This window comes from Hyperolius riggenbachi, chromosome 9, assembly GCF_040937935.1.
Source record: "Hyperolius riggenbachi isolate aHypRig1 chromosome 9, aHypRig1.pri, whole genome shotgun sequence".
In the NCBI taxonomy this organism is placed as follows: Eukaryota; Metazoa; Chordata; class Amphibia; order Anura; family Hyperoliidae; genus Hyperolius; species Hyperolius riggenbachi.
The window spans coordinates 218,019,389-218,036,317 of record NC_090654.1 but is presented as its reverse complement, the minus strand read 5'-3'; the positions used below and the strand labels follow the sequence as shown (position 1 = coordinate 218,036,317).

At 43.0% G+C, this 16,929-nt stretch overlaps 1 protein-coding gene across 5 annotated transcripts in view; it reads right to left on the bottom strand.

The window, feature by feature from the left end:
• The window catches only part of PLXNB1 (plexin B1), a 319,785-nt gene that overhangs the window by 61,388 nt on the left and 241,468 nt on the right, over positions 1–16,929 (bottom strand). For all 5 annotated transcript variants that reach the window (XM_068254005.1, XM_068254008.1, XM_068254007.1 and 2 more), the window contains 4 exons: positions 11,387–11,543; positions 7,283–7,391; positions 5,157–5,265; positions 1,265–2,215 (listed from right to left, as the gene is read on the bottom strand). In XM_068254005.1, the coding sequence (XP_068110106.1) occupies positions 1,265–2,215; positions 5,157–5,265; positions 7,283–7,391; positions 11,387–11,543 (1,326 nt within the window). The remainder of the gene's footprint in view (positions 1–1,264; positions 2,216–5,156; positions 5,266–7,282; positions 7,392–11,386; positions 11,544–16,929) is intronic.

The window sequence follows — 16,929 nt, the reverse complement described above, 5'->3', positions numbered from 1 at the left end:
TACGCTTGCACATGTATTAAATGTTACAATTTTTTGCCATAGTGCCCCTTTAAGGTTACTAAAAACTGTCTGTATTAAAGTGCAACCAACCACAAATTTAAAAAACTGACGAGATAAAATTGGCACCGTTTTCAGACTCAAGGTAGACACACACACAATTCGTGCGGTGTGGGATCGCTCATACTCTGCATGTGTTGCAAAGTGTGGTAGCAGTCGCTCTTAAAAGTGTTTTTCTGCTGCGGAGTAATCTCATTGGTTTTATTAGCAATACATGTGGGGTTCCAGATGCTGCCATCCAACTGAATCAAATTGGACAGTGCTCATTGCCCAGCAAATCAAAGATTGGCATGCGCAGCAATTGTGCAACCCCCCCCCTCCTTACACTACCACCACTGTCAATCTAAAGCCGTGATTATGTATGGGGGAAGGATGGGGTTGGCGCCAATGTAAAAGTGGCGTGGTGTTTCTAGAATTCAGCACAGGGAAATAGGACAGTACAAATTCGATACGAAGAAGCTCTGAGTGGCCTTGTGACACCTAGATGAGGCTCCACCCACATAGAACACTGACATTAATGAACAAAGAGCATAGATTATGTGATTATCACTTTCAACTTCAAACTGCAAAGAAAAGACCTCTGTTTATAAGGTAACCTGTCAAAGCAAAGCTGCTTTCACTGGGCTATGTAGTGGTACTCTTGATCGTGGAGTACCTCACTATAGAGTGCCTGAAGTGACCAGAATATTAAACAATGTCACCATGTACAAGGGTGGCCATACTCTGATATCACCAAAGCTTGTTATTATACTTATTAGCATAATACCATAATTTAAGTCTGTTAATCCTTCACTATTCCTAGATCCATAAGGAGCTCAGCCTGGAGGCAGAAGCTAACCCCTGCCAGATTTGTCCATTCAGTGACATCAGGCCCTGGCCATCCTCCTCCTGCCACTCTTTGCAGTATACTCATCAACTCCCAGTGTGTGCATCAAGTTGCACGAGAAAGCTAAGGACACCAATGTCACTCAGGGATGACATCTGAGTAGAGTTCATTACAACTAATGAAAGTCAAGCTTGCATGGCATTTGAAGCAACAGATTATGGTAATATACTAAGAAAGAGAAAAAGCAAGTCTTCTATTTCATAGTTGTCTGCCCACTCCAGATACACTTAAGGTAAATGATGCCACAAAAAGTTTAATCAAACCGTACAGCAACTCTTAAATGTAATGTATAATCTTTCATTCCATCAGCATATTTCTTACCAGCTCAAACCATCCCAGAGAATCCGCTTGATAATCCATATCTGGTTCTATGACAGATGGAAACTGGGGTGAGGCACCTTCGACGTCTCCATCCCCGGAGAGGATAGTGGAAGCAGAGAAGGAGGATGTGTCATTTTCCATATTGGCTGAGTCCAGCCAATCATCAGCCTCTGTGTGATCCAGGCTCTCCTTAACATTTTCCTCCATCACTATAGTGGGCGGCTCCTCTGAATATGGAATATCAGTTTCTAGGACGCCTGGAAAATCTGGCAAAGATGGTACACTGAGAGTTTCATTGGTTGTTGGGTGAGGTGGAACAACAGAAGTAAATTCTTCAGGAGTCACAGGGATGGTGGTGGGTGCAAATGTGATATCCCTTTCCTCTTCAAAGGCAGTTGGAACTGGGATGAGCGGTGGAACTGTAACATCAATAATTGTGGTGGGACTTTCAGTTGTCCAGATTTCATCAGTTAGACTAAAGTCAGAGGTATCAGCTACAACTTCATCATCAGTAACCGCTGGGCTTGAGAATAGGTCTACAGATACAGTAGTTGGTAATGTTGTAGGGACACTTGTTGGTTCTTCTGTTGGTGGTTGAGTTGTTATTTCTGGAGCAATGTCCTCTGTTGTAAGTGTCTGTGTTGTTGGTTCAGGAGTGGTTGGCTCTGGGGTTGTGACCAAGGTAGTAAGGGTAGTAGTAGTGGTTTGGACGGTGGTAGGGACTGGTGTAGGTGTTGTCTCAATGACCAGGGTTGTTGTACTTTCAGTGGTTGTTGTGGTAGTCACTTCAGGGGTTGGACTAGGCGTTGTAGTTGATGAAGTTGTTGTTGTTATGGTCGTTACCGTTGTTGTCGGAGCAGTAGTGGTGGTGGGAATTGCCTTGAATGTTGGGTCTGGTTCTGGCAAAGTCACAGAAGGGGCAGGAGATACTTCTGGTGTCAGACTGTGTGTCTGAGGCAGTAAAAAAGAGAAAGGTAAGGTAAAGTTTACATGTTCTCACAGTACAGGATAAAAGGGTGGTCATGCAAAATAAAAATGAATACTGGATAACAATTAATTTACTAACCTTCCTTGCCAATATCAAATTCCACTTTATTTTAATGGACATAATTAAAAGCTTACAGGGAACCCAGATATTTTCACTATATCCTCTGCAGTTACCAGCTCACCTTCATAAGAAATCCCAGACCTTCTTACATGTACTCATCCTCTAACAAATCCCATGACCAAGTCATCTCATGGCCATTGTTTCTACAAATGCATTAACCCATGAAGCATTGCCCAGGACTATTGAACCTCTAATGGGCTGGGGAAGTACAGAAGAACATTAAACTAGAACTAAACTCAGAAGGGCTTCTCTGCTCTAAAACATTAGCCACATCACGATTACCTTTATGAAAAATGAAACCTCATAATTTATAGAAATTCTTAAAAAATACTTTTTAAAGCAGACCTGAACTCAAAACGCCCTCTCTGCTCTAAAAGATACACAGCAGAATAATAATGTTTAACCTCCCTGGCGGTCAATTAAATCCGCTAGGGAGGCAGCGCAGCACTATTTTAAAAAAATGTTTTATTTATTTTTAGATCATGTAGCTAGCCTAGCGCTAGCAGCGGCATCCCCCACCCCTCCGATCGCCTCAGGCGATCAGGCCCATCAGGAAATCCCGTTCTGAACGTGACATCAGAGGGAGTCCCGATCCACCACTCAGCGCTGCCTGCCACTGATTGGCCAGGCAGCGTTCGGGGTCTCGGAGGGGGAACCCTCTAACGTGGCGGGTAGCGGCGAATCGGCGGCTATCGAAGGTAACATGCAGCTAGCAAAGTGCTAGCTGCGTGTATAAAAAATTTTTTTTATGCAAATCAGCCCAGCGGGGCCTGAGCAATCCTCCGCAGCGGCTTACCCAGTGTCCAGCACATGGTTACCGCTAAGGAGGTTAACCACTTAAGAACCAGGGGATTTTTGTATGATCTGTGCTGCGTGGGCTCTCCATCCCGCAGCACAGATCGTGATTGCTGCAGGGCAATCAGACTCCCCCCCCCCCTTTTTCCCCCACTAGGGGGGGTCCTGCTGGGGGGGTCTGATCGCCGCCGCTCTGTGTGGCTGAGCGGGGGGGGGGCTCCTCAAATCCCCCTCCGCAGCGATATTCCTCCCTCCCTCGCTCTAGCTGTGGGCGGCACAGGACGGCGATCCGTCCTGTACCGCCACTAATAGGCTTTAGCCTATCAGACGCCGGTGATCCCCGGCCAGAGGCCGGGGATTGCCGATCTCCTTTACGTCGCTGCTGCGACAGCAGCGCTGTATGATGTAAACACAGAGGATTTCTTCCCCGCAAGTTTACAATTAGCCTGCGAGCCGTGATCGGAAGCTCGCAGGCTGTTCACGGAGACACCCTCCGTGAACTGACACGGAACGCCATGGAAACACCACTTCGACCTGCCGACGTTAAGTGGTTGAACAAAATAAAATTATTTGCTACAGTTGATACAAATCCTAAAATAAATCTGCACTATTTCTACTTCTTGATTCATGGAAGCAGACATATTGTAAATAGCTTCTGCTTTCAAATGAGCTTATCTGCCATCTCTGTTGTGGCAGTCATGTGACACAGGGTAGAGATCAGATTACAAATTGTGATTAGATACAAATGAGGGGGAACTAAACAGGCTAAGCTCTCTTAATGCACACAGGGTGCATGTCTAGGTTTTCCTTCTGTCCTGTGCAAGAGTTCAGGTCCACTTAAACTTGGTTTCACTTTTGCAGGGAGCACTGAAAGGGTTAAACGTCAGTGTTTATTATATGGAGAGCAGCCTTGGCAGAGCCCTCCTTCAGTCTATTCACAGTTGTTGATAAACTAATTAGGCACTTCAATCTAACTAGACAAACACTGAACACAAGTGAATTTGCTCAGCAACTATATGTGGAAAATATATTGTGTGCTGTGCAAGAGTTTGGGTCGACTTTGAAGGGCAGCTTAAGTGACATTAAACATGTGTATGCAAAGTGTCAAGCACACAAATATGCTGTGTTGCGGTTCTTTCTCTACCTGAAAGAGCTAATATTCAGCTATGCAACTGACAGTTTTTTCCCGTCAGGACCCAGTCGAACTATAGCGATCCTCACTGATGAGGAATTTAAAAGCCATAAAATACTTTCATGATAGATAACAGGGCATCTGAGAGCAGGGGATAGATGAAAAGGTCAATAGTTTATATATTTCAGCACTCTGAGCTGGTTCACACTTAGGGTGCAAACCGCAATTGCCCAGGGATGGCAATTTGTGGCAAGTAATTTCACAATTTAGCCGCGATTTGCGGTTAAGGCCAAAATACTGCATGCAGCACGTTAGCATAAGTTGCAGTGAGAATTATCCCATATGGATACATTAGTCACAGCGCCGGCAATCAGCAAAGCGCTAAAAAGCTCTCTAGATGCACCCGAGTGTGAACTAGTCCTGAGACAAGGGACAGACCATTTCATTGAGCTGGGACAAAACAATGAATCTACTTTAAGTTTTTAAACATAACATAAAACTGTAGGATATCTAAAAGTCATTGTTAGGAGGAGGATAGATACCATTGTTTAGCTCATCTTTAGAGAAGTAGCAGCTATACAACTGCACTCACCGTGAATGCACTGCTTTGTTGGGAATAGAGGTTAGTGCTGGACATTAGCACAGGCCAACACATTTTACTTTCCAGCCTTCTCCACTCTGAACATTTTTGTTGAAAACTGGAAATCTTAAGAGTTTGATTGATTGTATAGCAGAGATAAAATATGTACTGCCATGTCCGTGTTTACCAAAATATAAGCAAAGAAAACTAAAACAGAACAGTGGGATGAATTAAAATAATAAAAAGCCATTTATGAAAAGATTGTAGCGTAACTTACCAGTTTATTGTAAATGATGGTGCCCTCCTCACAGGTGGCTTTGTGGGTGCAGGCGTGCTGGCGAATACACCAGTTACACCCCCACTCGCTGCTCACACATCCACGGCATCTGAGCACATGTGACAAATGGCAATATTAGAATGTATCACTTAATTTCTATATCCAAAGTAATAATTAAAAATCTAGTGGTAAACAAAGCAATAGAAAGGAAGCACAGACCAATCAGAATCCATCTTCGTTGGACCTGTCTTCAAGTGGAAGCCACGGCTAACTAGCAAACTTTTTTATGTAGCTTTGGCTAGAGCAGGGATTCACTACATTTTTTTCCTTTTCACAGCTATGTGACCCTTGCTGGACAGAATGTCTAACTTCCCATCAATGCAGCCCTGGATTTACCTCACAGGAGCCTATAGGCACAGACGTCCTGGCCCCTCAGACTTCATGCTCCATGAACCTACAAACCCCCGCCGAACGTCACCGCAAGTGTACTGTCTGTCCCAGCTGTCACTTCTCCCTTACTTCCCTTGCCAGTCATAGGTAGCTACAGTTGCCCCTTAGTATTAGGTAGCCATAAGCACCCTCAATATTAAAGCGGATCCGAGATGAAAAACTAACTATAACAAGTAACTTGTCTATATATCTAATCTAAAGTTTCGATATTTTACACAGCAAATCTAGCTGCAAACACCTTCAACAGTTTAAGATTATTTATTCCTGTGATGCAATGAGGGCAGCCATGTTCTGTTTGTCACAGGCTGAGGGCTGGAGATGCTATCAGCTTGCCTGTGTGTAATGTGACAAATTCAGTCCCCTCTCCTCCTCCCCTCTGCCTCTGAAATCTCTGGCTAGTAACCTCCTCCTCCTGCCCAGACTGAGCTCCCATAAGCGCTTGCTACAGTGCCAAGGCACAAAAGTAGTTGTGGGCGAGGCTGGTTTAGTTTATAGGGAATTAGAGTATTAAAACAAAACAAAAAAGTGTTTGGCTTGAGGAATGCCCTATAAACTATATGAAAGGAACACAATTAGGCAATGAGTAAAAGTTTATGTCGGATTGGTGCCCCCAAGTATTAGGTAGCTAGAGGTGCCCCTGACTGAAGAGAGATCTCTTGAGCAGGGTGAGTAACCTCTCATTTACAATCTCATCAGATCTCTGCCTAGGGAAGGAGGGAGGCGCTCCGGGAGGGGAGTGAAACGCCTTTCCACCATCAGGCGCCAGTTAATCTGGCCCTGCATCAATGTAATAGCTGAATGAGCCGACTTCCACAATTGTACATTTCTCCCTGTTGTAGGAGTTTGGCCAATAGCTACCAACAGGTTACATCTTCCTGTGACAATCAAAATGGGATATTCCCTCGCTCTGACAAGATGTCCCCAAACTTTCTGCTGTGTTTTTTTTTTTTTTAAAGAAGAAAATCTCCCCACTTGGAACACACAGAAATAGACCAGTGTTTGGGCTCTTTACCTGGTAATTTCAATTAATTTATTTTGCATCAGCGTCCGTACAGATAAAAAGCAGCCCTACCAGCACGTAAAAGTGCCAACCAGGGGCAGAACTACAAATCATGCCCCTCCCCCCTCAAAACTTTGATGGGGCCCCCTTTAATGTTCACAACCCTCAGTGACCCTCACAGCCAGGGGGCCCATCTCACAAGGGTCATAAAACAAGTGTGGCCATCAGGATCTTTACACCAATAACATGTGTTGCCACAGAAACATCTGATCTGGAGTATCAGAGAAAGGGATGTTTAGTTGTTGGGGCCCTCAGACACCTCTGGGTCCCCGAAGGGGCTGCTCCCCCCTAGTTACGCCCCTGTTGACACAGTTTTTGGAAAACAATGTTAATAGTGGGACTTTAAACCTTTTTGGGCTGTTGTGAGATTGTATATATCCTATCTCTTTATAATTAAATATAGTTCAATAATTAGTTTGGTTAAAAAAAGACATTCGTCCATCAGGTCCAACCAGAATAATAATAATTAAAAAAAAAAAAAAAAAAAAACACGATAGGAAAGTAGAATCAATCACACACAGATACTTGGTCCTCTGTGCAGGTTTAACAATGGCAATATAAACTTATTAGAAAGTGGCACTTAGTGTTAGAGTTCAGAAGAATGCACAGCACTCACGGGGCTGTTCTGTAGAGCTGGGCCACAGCACTGCAGTCATAAAACGTGAATTCTGTGGTGGAAATCACCACCTCCCCAAATCGAAGTAGCAGCTTCACTCTCACATGATCTAAAAGGAAGGCATGATAAAGACGGTCAGGTTACACACTTACAGTAATAGCAATGGTAATACAATATAATAATAAGAGGGAAAAGAACATTTGATGTTGTACAGAAATCCCAACAAAAATGTGTTGATGTTGCAAACAACTGCAAATTCAGCAACTCTTCCGTCACCCTTGCTACGGTCCAGTACATCCCAGGTGTGGGTCGCAAATCCTTGACTTTAGGGTTGTCAAATCGGTACAAAAATCATCAAACTCCTAATCCTCAGTTTATGATTCCCCTGACTTCTCTTATTTGTGTATTAAAATCTTGTTGATTGAAAGTATGTAACATAAATGGCATTTCATCAATGCCAAAGCTTAGGACTTTTAAAGCTATACTAAGAGGGCATCTTCTTTTGTAAACAAAAAGCTCCTGGCCAGGAAGCTGACACTCTACCTTGTCAGCCTTTCTGGCCTGTCATTGCCAACGTGAAAGACCCAACTTATCGTCTGTATATTTAGATTTAACGGACACCCATATCAGCCAGGTTCCAGCGTGTAGCCCTGCCACCTTGCAGAAAAAGGCCTCTACCTTTTCTATATCGGATACGGAAAAGGCCAGGGCAATTTTCTACAAAGGAGCGGGGCCATAGACCAGAACCCAGCTGATACGGTTCTAGTGAATCTTATTAAACAATGTTTTGGGGCATTCTAACTTTAAAGCACTTGTGTACTGCTGTTTTTTTTTTAATATACACAAGAGATGCAATTTAACTAAACTTAGGATATTGCTGTAAAATAGCTGTCAAAAAGAAATCAAAACCAGTCCTTGGCAAGAGTACATATAGAGGATGCAGACAAGAACAAAGAACATCAATAGCAGGGCAGTGGATTTGGTACAAAAATCATCTGACTCCGGACTCCTCTGTTTATGAAACCACCAACTCCAGCTCCGACGCCAGGTACTCAAAATTGCTCCGACTCCACAGCCCTGATCAATAGGGCCCTAGGCAATCTAACTGTGGTTATATCTAAGAGTGATGTGCAGTTACTCTGCAGGAAAATGAGGGGAGTCTTTCTCTATTACACTTTCTTCACGCACAATCTGAATCAGGTGTACAAGTGATAAATAAAAAACCTCTACATTCAATGTGCACAACATTCTTAGAGGATTCACAACATGTGGTTTTATGTGGTCACCTGTGATGTTTTTTCAATAAAATTTGGTATTCCTTTTTGAAGACACCTCCTGTAAGTTTTTTTCTATCTTTTTTGTCTGCAGGGATTGCATATGTAAAGTACCATTGTATAGCTTAATTTGTAGTCACCAACCCCCAAATGAATCACATATCAAATTACCGGTAATTGTTTTCATGAGCAAAGCGAGTCTGAAAATCATCTAGAATTGGTACAGGAGCTGACAATAGTTACATGTTTTAAATTAACACCCACATGCACTTGTTTAAACAAATTACAGCTCATATTAAATAATTATTCCTCTTTCGTAATGTGCTAAAAAATGATTCATGAATGTCAGTGTGAAAAATAGCTCAGATGGATGTCACAATGGTAACTAGGAAAGGTCAATGAGATGCAAATAATTTGACCAATCAACTCCAAAGATGGAATTTGATTAGTTCATGTTTAGGCTGCATACATTTGCATAAACCTGCAACACCACATGGATCCTTAACCAGCCCTACTAATGACACAGTAACTCATTGGGCTTACAGCAAGGAGGTAATTTATTATTTATAAAAGATCAGTTATACAATTCACAATCAGATATGTATATCTGGTTAGAAAAATATGGTAACTGCTTTATTGTAGCAGCACAAGTAACGGTTTTTGGTTTATTTCATTTTTGTGGACTAAGCACTGTTACTGTAGATACAAGTTATTTATGACAACTTAACTGAAAAATAGAACATTTTATCATTTTTTTTTCTTTTTTAATCACAGTTTATTAAGAGTTGGTGCATTTTTGTACCACTCCCAACTCCAGGTACCCGAAAATTTCTCCAACTAAGACTCTCTGACTCCAACTCCACAGCCCTGTTAGAAGTACATTACTTTAACGATGATGCCAGGATGTGTTGATTAAAATATTCTTCTTAGTGAATCATTTAGTGACTCTTGCATGAATACCTTGCTTATAACCAGTTTTGGAAGATTTTTAAAAACACACTGCAATTCTGGAGTTATGCTACGTACACACATGCGACAACGATCGTTCGTTGAGAACGACGAACGAACTTTTAATTGATGAAAGAACGACCTAAGTAAAGTTCGTTTTAAAAGGTGTGTAACGATCTGATCGTTAGAAGGAACGTTACATCACGTAAAAGTAACTATTGCGCCTGCGCATAAAAATGAAAAGTTTAATGGAGAAATAGTGAAATGCGCATGTCAAGCCTAGTACGAACGATCGTTTCCAATGATGTACTACTTTTGCAAACGATCGTCGTTGGGAAAAATCCGCCAAGCTAGATCATTCATTTTGAACGATCTAGCTTGTCAGTCGTTAGACTTAATGGTCGTTGGCTGCTTTTTTTCAAACGATCGTCGTTTGAAAGGATCGGGGAACAATCGTTTCAAACGACTATAGTCGCATGTGTGTATGCACCTTTAGATAAATCAACTTATTCACAGCTCATGTTTTTAAGATTGATGTGCTGCGTCTCCAAAATCTTATGTAGTTACAATGCATTTCTTGTTATGAGCCAGATCAATTTAGAAAAAGCAAAAATTGTCTTGGAGAGTATGGGGCGCATGAAATGTGTCAGCAGAGGTTAACTCACCTAAGCCACCCCCTGCCGATGCGCGCCACGCTGCCGTTTCTGACACTTCTGCCTTCACAGCGGAAGTTCCAGTTCAGATGGTGGAAGTGTCAGAAAATGGAGGGGTAACTTATCCCCGCCAACACAGCCTGCGCCCCCTGCACGGTGCGAGACAATTTTGCTATACGCAAAATTTATTTCGCTCACCTCCATTTAAAACATTTGCTGCAGCCATTGATAACTTTGGAAGAAGAACATAAATCGCAAATAAATCTCAAATGTTATTCCAATTTAATATTCTATTTACCCCCCCCCCCCCCCCCCCCGCAAAGGGCAAGGGGGCACAGATATGCAAACATTTATTGCCATATGACTCCTTCTCATCTTAACTGAATGTATCTGAGCATCTCTCATACCCCAAAGACCACCTCCCCCATCACTCAAGAGTGACTCTGTGGCCCTCTCCATTCCTCGCATTGCTACTATCATGCTGAGAAATGACTAAGGGCCCTTTTCCACCAGCGCATTTGCGCTGGCTAAATCGCAAAAACGCCAACCGCTAGCGATTTTACAATCGCTACGGTTTGCTTTTTAACATAGGAATCGCGGTAGGTCATTTCCACTACCGCGATTCGCTTTTGACGGGAACGCGAATGCGCGGCGGAGCGATATTTGCCGCGATTTTGCTATGCAGTGCATAGCATAGCAAAATCGCGGCCGCGAACGTCGGGGAATCGCCGGTTTTGCGATTCAGCAATCGCTAGCGTTCAGCGTGAACGCTAGCGACTGCAGGTGGAAAAGGGCCCTAAGAGTTGCATGATGTTCTGACATTTTCAACCCACCCTCAGCACCAATAAGAGGGCAGGAATGCAGTCGTGTGGTGAGTGGGGTGGGCAAGACTCCATCAACCATCTGGAGAAAGTCACAAGGGACATGAAAACTTTATAGAATATTTACCAGACAGTGACAGTCGCTGTCTGGGTACTGTGGCGTGCAAGTGTGTAAGTGTGTGAGTGCATGTGGGCACGGTGGTGACGACGACCTGGGGTGACAGCGATGTGGGGGGCCCGGCAGTGATCAGGGGCTGAAATTTGGCAAAGGTGACCCTGGGGCCCCAGAGCTTGACCCAGCCCCAGGTACAAGATTTGTAGACATATTTTTGCACGCTACAATTGAAGGACATATTGAAACACACAATAAAACCTCTGACATTTATTGGTAACTTCTAGCACACTGACCTGTTCCTGGCTTGATGAGAGGGGCCCTGTTGGGGTCCGGCGATGGACACATTACTCCAGTCTCTGTCCTGACTGCACGGCTCTCAAAATCTTCAAAGAAGCAGGAATAGGATTCATCTTGATACAGCAAAGGCAAGTCAGGAATGGAGAGGAAGATCTGCAGACAGAAGCGGATTTCGAACATATTAATTATCCTTCTGCTAACAGATGTTATATTAGCACTCACAGATATTGATCAGCTAGAACGGATTGCCCTAAACATAATGAACCCGGCACTCTACAAGGCTTAGTCATGCAATAACCAGGACTGAACACTGGAGGGCGACAATGCAAAAGGTTCACAGAGTGTGCAGGGACGCTACAGAACTGCAATCATTCTCAAACTACAGGCTAAAGCGTGACGGAGCGTGATCAAATCAAACAATAAGACTAATTTGAGCATTACTAGCGACAACAGGGCCCTGCAGAGACATGAAGAATAATAAGTCTCACAATATAATGGAGAGTTCTGTAACTGGTAGCTAATCGTTTCCTTTTCTAACGAATAAAAAAAAAAAAAAGAGTGGATTATTTTTATAGCAAGTTAACTAATCTCCCTGACAAATTATCAGGGAGAAGTAGCATTTCCCATAGTCTATGAAGTCATGCAGGGTCAGACTGGGACACTGGGGGCCCACCAAAGAAATTTCAACCTGGGGCCCACACATCCCATGATTGCGGTGAAAAAAGGGCGTGACCATGCACCGGAAGGTGGGCGTGGTCATGATGTATTATGGACAGGGCCAAATGTACATGATCTTAGCAGCATTGTAATTCAGAGATACTGCTGCCCAGCAAAACTTTGCATAGAGTCCCCTCCTTCAATATAAAGTAATGTCTTACTTTGCAGAGGTTGCGACCGCATCGGTACCCTTGGGCCAAAGGGGCCCCGAAGGGCCCTCCCTCAACTATAATATTCCCTCTCCATTGGTCCTTTGCTCATAATAATCACTTCTATAGATACTTTGGACAGTGGTAATCATTAACAAGCTGTTCCCCATCCCCTTCTTGCACCTCTGACACTGTAGTTGTCATTGCCAGGTTTTGGTCCGTCGTATCAAATGTTATGTATAGAGTGCTTGGGGGGCCCCATTGTAAAATTTGCATCGAGGCCTACAGCTCCTTAGCTACGCCACTGCTCTCAGCATGAGTGATTACAGCACTGAGAAGAGAATTTTTGTGCTGCAGGCAGCAATTGGAGCTCTGTCAGACAAGGAGGGGGGGGGGGGGGCCACTAGAGACCTGGAGGGGGGGCCCACCGAGGGAAAAAAACTGTACTACTGTGGCCCAGTCCGACCCTGAAGTCATGTATTAAGACTCATATGCACGTCCAACTTAATGCACAACCAACCGCACAACATGACCAACCATACAGCAAGTTGTTTACATGACAAGCACGTACACAAGCGGCAACCAACTAAATAACCAACTCTCTTGAATACTATACTTGCCAGCTAAACAACAAACTGCACAACATGTCCGCATCCAAAAATAACAAAGTTGTTCAAAAGATTTGAACAACCTGTTATCAGTTGGTTGTCTGCCAGCTGTACAAACCCAACGGACCAAGTCTGAAAGATAGTTGGGCAGATTTTTGGGATGTGTATGAGCCTTTAAACTAAAGCTATGAAAGTAATGAAGACTAGTAAGGAATGATTGTGTGGTGATCACCACGCCATTATTCCACAATATTAAGACAGGAACACCTTGGGGTATATTGAAATTGTGAACCTTAACGAGGAACTGAACTCAGAACTTCTTCTCTGCTCTAAAAGTTAAAGGGGCACTATGGCGAAAAATTGTAAAATTTAAAATACTGTATGTGCAAACAGACAAATAAGTACTTTTTTTCCCAGAGTAAAATGAGCCATAAATTACTTTTCTCCTATGTTGCTGTCACTTACAGTAGGTAGTAGAAATCTGACGGAAGCAACAGGTTTTGGACTGGTCCATCTCTTCATAGGGGATTCTCAGCAAGGCTTTATTCTTTATAAAGATAATCCCTAAAAATGATTTAAACAATGATGCTGGCCAGCTTCCCTGCTCTCTACACAGTTTTTTGGCAGTTGGACAGAGCAACTGCCATTCACTAAGTGGTTTTGAAAATAAATAAATCCCTGAGAATCCCCTATGAAAAGATGGACTAGTCCAAAACCTGTTGCTTCTGTCAGATTTCTACTACCTACTGTAAGTGACGGCAACATAGGAGAAGAGTAATGTATGGCTCATTTTACTCTGGAAAAAAACACTCTAATCAACAGCATGATAACCTTCAAAGAAAAATATTTCTTTGGTACAAGTGATGCAAATCCTGCAATAAATCTACAGCTTGTCCATTTCCTGCTTTAATTGAAAAAGACATAGGGTTAACATATTGTGTTTGAAAATTAGCTACTCTGTTGACAGGAGATTCCTGAGCTGACACAGCTGAGAGACTAAATTACAGTGGTGATTAGTCACAGGTGATGGGGAATTAGACAGGCTAAACTCTCTGAATACATACAGGGTGCATTTCTCTCTGTTTTCCTTCTGTCCTGTGCAGGAGGTTCAGGCTCACTTTAATAAAATTGCAAATTCAAAAATAACACGCAACTCAGATCTCTCTCATGCTCATTTTTACATTCATAGACACATTTGTATTGATACTGTCTGTGTGCTTGATAAAGGGTCATTAGATTTTAACCCTTTCCACTGAGTTTTTTCCTAAAGGGAGTCGTTTCTGCTCTGAGTTATTTTTGTTTGTTTTTTTTACAGATGTGCACTCTCCCTCTTACGCTCTCTCCCATTTTAACATGGAACATAACATAGTAACATGGTATATCTTTTTTTAAAGAACACATTATAACGTTTAATTTAATACGTTATTTGGACAGCTATGCGGGACATACGAGCAGAAAGGGTTTTAAAGGACAACAGAAGTGAGATGGATAGGGAGGCTGTCATATTTATTTACTTTAAAGCAAAACCAGTTGCCCGTCTACTGACTGGTCCTCTGCCTCTAATACTTTTAGCCATAGACCTTGAATAAGCATGCAGTAGAGCAGGTGTTTCTGACATTTTCAGATCAGCTGCATTTATTTATTGTATTTATAAAGCGCCAACATATTACGCAGCGCTGCATGCTTGTTTCTGGTGTGATTCAGACACTACTGCAGCCAAATACACCAGCAGGGCTGCCAGGCAACTGGTACTGCTTTACAAGAAGTAAATATAGCAGCCTCCATATACCTCTCACTTCAGATATCCTTTAAATTAACTTGATTTGTGGCACCTTTTTAGCCTTATATGTGGCATGATGGAGTCGTTTACTTCTGTTTATGGCTTGTGCCTGAGCATGGCTGAGTGTTACTACTGACTTTACAGCAGTGGCTTTACTAACCCCCCGCCCCCCTCCACTAATGTTCATAGCCCTCCCCTTGGTGACCCTCAGCCTGCAGGCCCATCTTGCAAGGATTATAAAACAAGTGTGGCCATCATGGTTTTCACACCCATAACAAGTGTAGCCACAAAAACACCTGATCTGAGGAAAGACCCCTTTTTTGGAGGAAGGGAAGGTTAGTAATGGTGACCCCTAACAGCTCTGGGCCCAGCAGCTCCCCTGCTCCCCTCTGCTTTACAGTTTCATCAAAGATTACAATTTCAATGTGCCGCAAAGAGCTCCTGTTTTAAGACAGTGGATTAAACTAAAGCCACAAATGGGTTGATGATATGAGTGAACAATCACTCCTCAATCAGAAATTGATCAAGAAAGTGATTGTTCCGCTATTAGATTTCAGCAAAATACATTTCATCAAGGATCATTTGAAATACTAGAATTACATTTTTGGATGCAGCATTCGATCGCCTGCTGCTCTTCCCCCTGCCAGCTGAAATGGACGTTTACTGTGGAGTGTAACAGCCCTTTGGATAGATAGAGGAATTAAATGAACAGTTTTTGGGGTGCTATACTATTAGCAGATTCAAGCACACTAATTGACTGTACTAGAAATGCTGAACTGTGTTTGGCCACCTTTGATCTCTCTGAAGACGGGAAGAATGGACTTCGCATATAGGGTTGTTTTCCATCCTTTAATCTCCTCTTAGCTACCTAAATCTCTCTTGTTAATCTTTTTCATATGGGATAATCCTGCCAGGTTACAAACCTCTACTCACAGTATGGGGGCAGGAAATCATATATGTGGCAGCCAAATCTAGCAAAGATTGCACCTGATCAACAGAGATTACACAGATTTACATTGCTCAGCTTCTTAGGAAGTCCACCCAGAAATGATGTCCAAGTTGGGTTTGAGTACTGGAAAGCCAGATCACATGCTAGCTTTATAGATTTCTTCCTGATCCCAGGTCAGGAATTTTCCCAGGTCTTTCCAGCTACCTCAGTCATTACAAAGGTGAAGTATGGCGTCCTTTTTTGCCCATGCACTCTCCATGATTGGGTGGGGGGGGGGGGGGGGAGAATTTACTGGAATGTCCACCGTGGTGACAGTGACACATAAATCATGATTTGTGGGAGGGGTATAGACCTGGTTACCATGGGGATATTTCAAAAATGGAATCTTCAAACAGCTAAAGATGGCAGGTGGTAACGACTGGCATTGCCCTAAATCTGAAGCCCAAGATAAACATTGTCTTTACAAGACAACTATCACGAAAAAAAAAAAAAATCTAAAATTTTAAATACATACATATAAATTTACATTTCTCCCAATTTTATGATTTTTCGTGATAGTTGTCCTCAAACGATGTTGTCTAAAAGCTTTAGGCCTTGTTCACTGTAAATGGAGTTAACTATTTCTGCCTGTGGCAACCAGCTGGCTTCCAGCCACCAGTATCCTAGTTCCAGATGACAAGACAAGCATCTGATTGGTTTCTAATCACCGTAAAGCCCCATTTACATCATACAATTTTTTGCCGATTCGATTCATTGATTCAATTCAATCCGACATGTCCGATCGGGATTCAATTTGATTCAATTTGCCATTGCAAAACTATGGCAAACTGAATAGAATCCCGATTGGACATGTCGGATTGAATCGAATCAATGAATCAGGCAAAAAAATTGTATGGTGTAGATGGGGCTTAAAGGTGGCCATGCAACACTGTATGGCCAGATGTATCATTACATAGATCCCACTCTGATCAAATCTGTTCAGAGAGGGATCTATTGCCTGCCCAAACACTAAACAGAGATGTCCAAATAGATTTCATCATGAACTCTATTGGAAATCGCCATGCCGCTGCTGCCTGCCAGACCGCCCTGAAATGTATAAGTGACCGCCCTTCCTGTGCTTGTACTCAGTGTAAAGTCTCCTCTCCACCAGCGTGACTCCTGGCTTCCTGGTGAGACTTTACACTGATGTGCAACCAGTCGTGCCCTTGTGAGTTAAGGTGCGTACACACGCACTACTATAAGGGACGGGTCCGTCAGACCCTCCCGCTGGGCGGGCGTTCCAGCGATAGAGTGTGTTTACAGTCTGTCAGCAGACTGATAACACCGTTTCTCAACA